Raw genomic sequence first — 10,177 nt, 5'->3', positions numbered from 1 at the left:
ACACAAAATACCAGTATGCTAATTTAACTAGTTCTCAACCCAAAAAAAAAAATCTAATGGAAGGACTTTTCCGCATTTTCCCCAAAAATCATGAGCCGTATTAAAAGGAGCAAGAAGCATAATATCATATTGTGAATGCATGACCGTTTTATTGCGGATACTATTCTTGGGTTTCACCTCTCAGAAGTACATATTGACGCAGACTTTTGTGACCTTTAATAATCATCATGTGAATACAAATTTTGTACCATCCGGCCGCGCCAGCTTACAACAAGAAACACAAATTCAGAGACCCTCTTTCATAATTGTCATAAATTTCCTCCAACATTAATTGTACCTTTTATATAAGCCCTACCTATCTCTATTGGTTCACTCATTATTGTTCCTACTCATAATTAAAAAGGAAAGGATGACCAGTGGAATAAGAAAAAGAATGCCACTTTAATAATATGTTCCTCTTTTTTCAGAGAAGAAGAACAAGAAAAAGCCGATGGCTTTGTAGTCTAATATAATGGCATGAGAGGTCTCTTGTAAGTGGAGAAGTCACATGCATGTTCAATCCCGCTTGTAACCCTATGCTATTACTTATGAAGTAGCCAATAAATTAAATCAAATCATATCAAATGCCCTGGAAAGTTAAGTGATTGATTTGGTGCAATATAACAACAATGACTCAGTTTATAACCAAGTAGCTACTTTATGTATTTTTTTTAAACAAATTATACTAGCTAGTAATTGCTAGCATTCTTGTTGTTAATTGCTATATGTGCTCATTATAGCAGGAATTAATTTAATTATTTATTTATTATATGAGTCTCGTGGTACATAAGCCAAGCTTCTAGTAGCTAGGTTTTTGACACTGATATATAAAACTGGTTGTCAAAAGCTTCAAAAACATGTATTACAGGTCAGATATGAGTCACTCTCCATACTGTGATCGATATGCTCAAGTCATTGTCCAAATTATAATATAACACCAAAATAATGGTGCATGCATGTTTGTACACTACAAGCAGTTATAATTAATTAATATAAAAAAATTTATGAAAAGCTAATTATATATTCTCATCGCAAATAGTGACCATTTTGATTGATTGCTTCGTTTTTTTTTTTAAAAAAAGTATTTTTCTCTATCATATATTTTGTGGTTCTTGAAGATTTGAGAATAATTGATGATGTTAGAAGTCAATGAGAACCCATCAACGGAGATAGAGATCACCCATGTGTACAATACTGAATGGGTAATGAGTAGTGCAATGTGTACCAATGGCTAAGTGAAAAATCAGTAGCTTTTAAAGTGCAAAAAAATAAACAAATAAATATGAAAATGTACAAGATTTGAAGAGAGCCGAAGCTCATGAAGCTGAAGCTGAGTAGCAGCCAGCCATAAGCGGAGTCTCAAACCTGAACCTATAGAGATGGATACAATTTTTCATTCGAAACTGAGCCGAGCCGAGACATCACGGCGCAGCCGGTGCCAGGCTAAGGTGCAAGTCTAAACCCAACGAATCATCGAAGCTCGGCCCAGCTTCCACCTTGGAGAACCGACTCAAGGAAGGCCCGTCAACCCGCCCGTTGACCCGAGACAGTCCTTGCGGCGACCCCAGGGACGACAATGTGGATGACGAATCCCCTGCACCGCCACCGTAGGAAACCATCCCTGTACCCGCAGATCTACCACCGGTGATACCACTATAATTCACAGCGTTATTCGGCGGCGACGACGGGAATACACAGCCGTGCGACACCGACACGTGGAAAGGAGACGGCGCGGAACGTGGTGGCATGTAAACCCAGGAGGCCGGAGCCGCCGGCATCACAACGGAGCCGTTCGGTGCCAGGAGATGCGGCGGAGGGGCGAAGGCGGAGATTATGGGGTTCCGAACAAACGAAACGGCGGCGTTGCGCGTGGCTTGCAACTGCGCTCGCTTTAACTGCTGACGCTCCTTCTTGTGCGCGTTTTGGTGCCCACCAAGCGCTTGTGAATTCGCAAACTCTCGGCAACAATACTGACACTCGTATTTCCTGTCACCGGAGGAAGGAAGGAACGCCGCACCGCCACCTCCTCCGCCGCCGCCGGAATCCTGTGACCCAGACGGGGTGGCAGGCTTGCCGTTGGAATCTGATACATCTTCAAGCACCACTTCATCTTCCATATCTTCTTGAACATTGAAGCCGAAGAGCTTTAATCTCGTGGTGGAATTAGTGGGGTTAGCTCTTTTCGTTTGGTACTGATCAATCGGATCCTCCATAACTGAGATTTGAATCAAAGTTAGAAACTTTGAATATGAAACCGAAAGGGTAAGTGAAAGTGTGAGACAGATCAAAGAGGAGATGTGAGATTTAGAGAGAGAGGGAGAGAGAGATTATAAGTGTGAAAATATATACTACAAGGAGTTTCTGCATGCGTTGTGGGTCTATTTATACTTGGGATTCAGGAGTGAGTTTTGACAAGAGCCATACACAAATAAGTACACAGTGAAGAGAGAGAGAGAAAGTGAGAGAGAGGATTAGTTTGCGGACGTCCCGAGGAGAAGAGAAAGTGTGTGAAATATGGGAACACGACCCAAGAATGCTCAGGGGACCCAAGGGATTGCGTTTGTCTCTTCCCAGTTCCCATGTTGAAGTTACCAAACTGACCTTACTTCTCAATTATTTGACCAAAATGGAGCATTTTCTGTAAAATCAGCCACATATAATAGTAATAATAATACAATATCATCAACTGGGTATTCATTTTGTAATCAAAATATTGGGGCAAGCTAAGACTGGATTATTAAGTATGTGGTGCATGTGAGATTGGAGTTTGATACGGGTTTAACCATAAAAAATGATTGCCCCGTTGGATCACCAACATATACTTATACACAAACGACTTCGATTTTTTTTTTTTTTAAATTTTGCTGCTTCACATACACATACCCTATACGAAGCATAATATATAGGGTTTCTATATGCACGTTGAAGGGCAACGGTTTAACTGATGATGAACTTAATGGTTTATTAATTAATTAGAGGCATCAAAGTCATTTCAATAAGCAAACATGCAAAATATATATATATATATAGTACAAATAATAATGGACCCGTCACCAAGTTTTATATATTACTACCCAAACCTATTGAAGACATGATGCAAATTGATTTTCCAACCAACCGGGGAGGGGGAGAGAGAGAGGGGGGATGTGTGTGTTTGTGTGTTAAAAGCAAAGCAATTAGGTTGGAAAATTTGGAGGGATATGTTGTGTGGGATGTTGTGTGGCACTTTGCTTCCACTCTTTTTTGATGCGTTTTGAAACTTTGCGTGAGAAGGTCCAATCAAGAAGCAGCTTATCAGATGAGTGTTTGAAGCAACTACTCGGCATTTGCTATGAAAAGATGATGATGAAGAGGAAGAAGAATCTTCTGTTCATGTCGTCACAGTGATTGACCCACTCCATTTATGACACGTACGTTTTGCCACCATTTTCCTCCAACAATGGTTGAGAGGCGGGGAAAAAACCCAAGCTGGCTACAGCAACAAATAATTAATTTCCCATCATTATAATTGAAGCCTGAAATGAAAGCTTTTTTCCTCTCCCACCACCTCCTCTTGCAGGGGTAGTTTCGTAATCTCACATACTGTTTACAGAACTTATCTCAGAAACTTTGGTAGAGGAACGAAACCCAATAAGCCACCGTGAGGCGTGCAGCCCGCGTCTCAGTTGTTTCCTCCTCAGCCTGCTGCTGCTTCCTCCGACCCACCACTCCTGCACAGCTCACAATTAGCAAATTTTTAGGTATCTTATTCCAAATTTTAGCTTTATTCGGATACCCTTTCGTTGTTTAAGATCCGCTGTTTAAAAGTTATATTACCTCCTATCTTAATCATAGTACCTTATTTATAGATTTTATAATTAGGACCGAAACTAATATTAGGCCCCACTTAATTCACACAGTCGGGTAGATTTATAGCGGTACAAAGACAACCAGACACTTCCAATATATATCTCCAAATTCAAACTTAAAACCGTTGTTTCTTTTATTAAAAGGTCAAATCCATCAGTTTTTATATATAAAGAAGCATTCGTATCAGTAAATTATAAGATTATATGTTAGCCAAGGACACCTGTGACAAATATTGGTAGATGGTGGTACAGTGTTTCCTATTGCATCAATTATGGATCTGTAAGAGAAGCCGACACTGCTCTCACCCACCACCAACACAAGACTGTTCACTTTCTCTCTTTAGAAAAAGTCAAAGCAGCCCTGGCTACATGCAGAGAGAGATGAAGCCAGTTAGGAGCTTAGTTACATAGTATGATATATGGCGTCCAGTATCCTAAACTGAGATATTGACGATGATGACGACGACGATGATGCTCAGATCTAACACCGTCAGTCCCATTGCCAATCACTGCTTTGTGGCCCACGTGTCAACATCGTATTCATCTTCCCATATCTCATGCTAGATATGTCTGTTCCACATTATTCCAACCTCTTCTCTCTCTTCTTGTCCCCATATATATTGTCTCAGATATATCATCATGATCATGGCTTTTTTCGTCCATAAAAGTCAACACAAGAAGCTCGGCTTCTGCTTCAATCCTATAGTTACTTTGAGATGTCCCTAACTAAAGTTTTAAAAAAAAAAAAAAAAGTTTCTTTTTTTTTTTTGTTTCTTTTTGCCCTTGGAAAACCTTACCATATGAAAACAAAATGAGATATCTAGTCGCCAAAAACATCACAGTTTCCTTGTTTGAAAGGGCATTTCCTTATAGATCATGACCTGGAGAGAGAGAGAGAGAGAGAGATTGAATATATAACGTTCAGGTGAGTTTACAGAACTTAGGGTTTGGGTCCCTACCATTACGTGTTTGATGATGAATAATTGTTTAGGATGTTTGCGTGATTGACGTTGAAATCTACAAATATATAAATTTGTAAAGATGTTTTCTTTCTTTGGGAGAGATCTGTGCGAATCTTACTAACTACGAGAGTGTGAGAGCTTTTTTAGGGTTTGTAGTATCCCACTTAAAAAGCATAATAATTAATAATAATCATAATGGTTAGAAATATTTAATGTATCATACTCTCTAAGTCTTCATCGCAACTCCTGTTGGGACCCACCTTGTCCCCATTGTTGCCGTTTGGGCAATTAGTCAAATAATTTTTTCCCATGTATGAGAAATTAAACCCAAATATCTTTGTGAATTCCCATGATTGGATCAACTTTGGAGTGAAAGCTCACAATTCTTTTGTGACCGTTAGATTCGATCATCAATCATCATTATAGCACATATACAATCCACAATAGTTGCCAATAATCTATTAAACTAATTAGTTATTAGTACTATTATATATATAACATGGGTAATGAGAGGTCAAGCTAGTTAATCATAATGAAAGCCAACAGTTTAATGAGCTTGTGTTGAGTTTTTGTGGGCTTTGGTGATCCTAAAAGATAATCTTCCATTGACATCAGAGATTTGATGAAAGAATTGTTTCCATGATACAAATTCAAATATGAGATCATGTCATATTTGAAGTAGTAGTTTTTTTTTTTTTTGCCATAGTTGAAAAGTAATTTTGAATGAAGTGATTGATATATATATCCAACAATAATAATGGTATTCAAAGGGGTTTTATAGATAAGATTGAAGATTTTCAAACTTTATTTGTTGATAAATTAAATCTTGCTATTATTCTCGATTAGGCTAACACTCCTTAATTTGATAAGGTTATTAAATATCAAATAACTGTATCAAAAAACAAAAAGGAACTAGTTGAAGGATTGCATCTTAATTTAGGTTAAATGTATCTATTTCAAATGGTTCCAAAGAATAATCATTGCTTGAATAAAATCCGAGAATGCCCATAATAATAATAGTAGTAGTAATAGTAATTAATAATAAAACAACTTATTGTGATCAATGATGTGCATCATCACATTAGAATATTCATTCATATATATGCGCCCCTGTGGGGGCACTAAATTATTGTATTAGTGTGATGTTTATATATATATATATATATATCTATTAAATAGGATTTCAAACCATTGGCGGAAAAAGCATTTCTAATCCTTATATTTTCTTCCCCAAGATTTTTCTATTTATCGTCATCCTGTGCCCAAACATATGTATATATGTTGGGAGGTAAAGGTCTTTCCATCATCCTTTAGGTGGGTGGGGCCAAGAGATTAATTAATCCATTAATAGTTAATATAACTTATGTATAGGGTTACCGGAGGCACCAAATAATAATACATGTGTCACATTAGTGTCATATTCCTCCTTTCTTTAGGTTAATTAATTAATCTAGAATAAACATTGTTTAATATACAGTGAAACCTAACATAACCTTTATATGCTTTATCATGTGGATCCTATGATCTTCTTTTAGGGTCCTTCGAAAACTATGGTTGTGCCATTCCTCCATAGGTAGAAAATTAAATTTAAAAACGGAAAGATGTATAAAATCAGTACACCTCTTAATAAGTTAATTTTCTATTTAGTCATCTTTATAAACTGGAACTATCAAACATACAGTCTGTTTAAAGGGTTGATATATATATATATATATATATATATATATATATATATATATGAGAAGACATAAAGTTGTTGGAATCAGTGGCGATCAACGCAAGACCTGTGCCTTCTTTTGGCTTCATGTTCTGAGAATTCTTTGTCTTACATTAAAGATTTAATTTTTCAGAAGCTCCAATTACATTCTTACTCGTTTGCACTCATGTGATTTGGTTATTATTTGACAAATAATGGAGAATTAATTGTCAAAGTCACACACACATACATGGTGGCCATATGGTGTTGCAGCATTGGCAGTCTAGATGACTATGAAATTGTTCATGCATCCACCGAAAGAATTAATTAATCTCAAATTAAATTGCCAATCTATATACTTATATTATCAATTAATTCCCACGTTTCAAAGCTGTTAAAGCAATGAAATATGCATATTATTTGGGACATATATGAAAATATATTCTTCATGATTTTTGAATTATATAAATTAATTTGAGTTGTGGGGCCTGCCTTAATTTTTTGAGTCTTCAAAACTCAACTCATCACCTAAATTTTTTTTTTAGAACTAATTATTATACGATATAAATTTTAATGTTGTTATTTTACTTCCTATGATCCTACATAACTAATTTGTATAGAAATTAAAACAAATAAAATTAATCAGTTACTTATTTGTCAAAACTAAAGTGCATAACTTTTGTAAAATTCAAACAAACCCTTTTACTAGCTGATACATGCATTTTAAGATTGGAGAAATAAAAAGAAGAGAGAGATGATGATGATGATATGAAGAAATAAGAAGTTGATTTTTGGTGTGAGTATGGTTTGAAAATGGTTAGACAAATGATGAAATCTTGGGTTTGTCCTCCATTGATGCAGGGTATCCCACATGGCACTCAATATCTCATTGGTTCCTCCGCTGCTTGAACCAACATTTGTGGTCCCACCCATATGGGGTCCACATGTGCTTCTTTAATCTTTTGTGGCACCCCACATGAACAAAATTTTGAATTTTCAACCTTAGTGGCGATGTGAGTTTCACATTACTTAAATTCATAAATGTGGGTCCCTTCTATTATACGTATGAAATCTAAGCAAAATGACACAATGTTAGCATTTTGAAAATATCTCTTATGTGTTATTTTCTTCTATCCTAAATGTAAAAGCTCGAAGAATACACTTTAATTTTAAATATGAGACTCCAATTTATTTTATCTCTTAAATTTATAAATCTTTTTAAAAACTACTCCTATTGATTGCACTTATTAATAAATTTTTTTATTAAGAAAGTAGTTCTTAATGTAAATAATTAAAAGGAGTGCTTTAAGAAAATCAAACACATTTTCACACAACTAATTTAAACTGATTTTTTAATTTCTGCAAATTAGTCATCCACCTATATAAGACTAGAGAAAATACATTGATTGATAATATTTTAAAGCCTGTCATAAGGGAGATTTGTCAATATAAATATATGTTGATAAAACACAAACAAGATACATTATTTTGCTACATGAAATATGAAGAAATTTTTTTTTTGTGTAACTCAGAGTATTCTCAAGTTATTTTGGATGTAAGATTAATCCTTGTCAAACAAAAAGCGTTATAAATCATAAATTGTAAGACTTGTTACTTATTGTTATAGGTTTTATACCTGATTTTTGGAAGAAAAAAAAATGGTCCAATCACACTTTACAAGTGCTGTTGATTCATAAACAACTGTCATCTTGACAATTAATCAGCTTTTTAAATGAAACTCTTGTTGTAATGGTTTCCACCATCAATTTGTGAAAAGAAAGAAAAAAAAATTAGAAAGAAAGAAAGACTGCTTTTGAAGAGCATTAATCCTACTTTTCATGTGTTGTTGTTGATTGAAGTGATGCCAATATTATCAATTAAGATCTCCCGAATCGTGATTAGGGCCCACCAAGTTGTGCTTATCAAGGAAAATTAACCAATGAGACAATTAATTACAACGTATAATTAGGTATTATTAAGAGACACCATCCTACATCATACTAGAAGCCCCATTCACTTTCTAATCATCCTTTGTTTGTTTTCGCAACCATTACTTTGGAACCATCCATAAAGGATATACATATATATATTTATATATAAAGAGAGATAACATAATAACCCTCTTAATCAATCAATTAATTAATTAATGCCCATATTAAAAATATGACTTGGTTTTCAAGCTGCATATCCCTTTTATAGATATGTTCAAATCACCTTTTTCTAAGCATTGTGGGTAAGACTCAATTAGCCCCTCCAGGTACTCCAAGTGACACTACCTACTCTTTATTTTTTATTAAATTCACCATTTCTCTCTCTAATTTAATTAATAAACTAATTAGAGGATAGGTGAGGTGGAGTTAGCTTTAAGTCATGTGAAGGGACTTTCATTTTCTCTCTCCTTACCTCTCTAAATAATTCTTAATATGCAGAGTTATATATTCCCACCATCATCAACAGGGGGGAAAACTTAAAGCATCCCATTTTATCAGACATAAAAATTAATTTCATAATTAAATTAATGATTTTATTTTTTTTTACACATTATATTCTAAAAAAATCATTAGCTTTCTTTTATAAAATGATTGATTCGGTTTAATAATGTTTCAGATAATGTAATGATGGTTGAGCTAATAAGCCTAGATTGTAATCGAGAATATGTAGAGATAGATGACAAATAATTTAAAGATTAAAGAAGTGATAATAAAATGGGATAGTGGTTTTGAATTTGATTGATTGATGAGTATAAAATACATATCTAAAAGTGCCCCCGTGAATTGGGTTTAGTTCATTAGTTTAGACTTTAGAGAGAGAAATTAAGGTTTTTGGTCAATTAATAAGACAAAAAATAAGGGCTTGATTTTTGTACTTTATCCGTCTCTATTTTTCTGTTTAGATTTGAATTTGTATTTCCATTTTATCCTTATGTATGTGTCATGTTTTAAATTTTAAGAAATAATTATTGCATATTCTCAAAAAAATATCCCTATTAGATGGACGGTATGAAATGAAGATAATTAAAGTTGAAAATAGTGTAAAAAAACTAAAAATACTATTTCTGGACCTTAATATAAGACTTAGTTAACTAATTTGAGGAGATTAAAAAATTACTTAAATTAGTTATTTGTAATAAATAGGTATTGTCTTTCTTAAAATATTTTTGCTAATCATATGTATTAGTTAAAATTACTATTTGATGGAACATTTAATATGCGTAACTACTACAAAGACTACTTTAAAAAAATAAATAAATTGGAAAGACAAAATTGATTGAAATTTTATATTTATAATCAAATTTAAAATTAAACTAGTTCTTATATTAAGGATTAAAGGTAGTATGTAGTTTTCATGTAATATATTATATAGATTTTATGGATTATTATATGAGCAGGAAAAAAGGTAATAAAGTCAGAGAGACAATTAGGCGGCTACGCAAATACAAATGGCACCCACATTACATAAAACCCAAAGAATTAAATTCCATATCTAGGGGACATCTTCACATGACATGACAAAACTCACACCATGTGAAAAAAAACACTCTGATTAGGATTTAATCATTATATTTAATTACTATTATTATTATCATCATCACTTCTCTTTAATGCCACATGCTTGGGCACTAATATGTTTGT

General features: G+C 34.0%; 1 protein-coding gene across 1 annotated transcript; it reads right to left on the bottom strand.

Annotated features, from left to right (window-relative positions):
• Window positions 1-1,271: 1,271 nt before the first annotated feature.
• Window positions 1,272-2,413, bottom strand: LOC114716979 (zinc finger protein GIS3-like). Its single transcript, XM_028902059.1, has one exon. It carries the CDS (start codon window positions 2,250-2,252, stop codon window positions 1,461-1,463), a length of 792 nt encoding a protein of 263 aa, XP_028757892.1. The 5' UTR covers window positions 2,253-2,413; the 3' UTR covers window positions 1,272-1,460.
• Window positions 2,414-10,177: the final 7,764 nt, after the last annotated feature.

Source organism: Neltuma alba, unplaced genomic scaffold, assembly GCF_004799145.2.
Source record: "Neltuma alba isolate B1F8T4 unplaced genomic scaffold, ASM479914v2 tig00011700_pilon, whole genome shotgun sequence".
NCBI lineage: Eukaryota > Viridiplantae > Streptophyta > Magnoliopsida > Fabales > Fabaceae > Neltuma > Neltuma alba.
The sequence above is the reverse complement of the archived record's forward strand: the minus strand, read 5'-3'. Positions and strand labels throughout refer to the sequence as shown.

What these genes read in the sequence shown, in the direction of transcription:
- LOC114716979 (XM_028902059.1), bottom strand. Translation starts at nt 2,252, where the DNA reads ATGGAGGATCCGATTGATCAGTACCAAACGAAAAGAGCTAACCCCACT.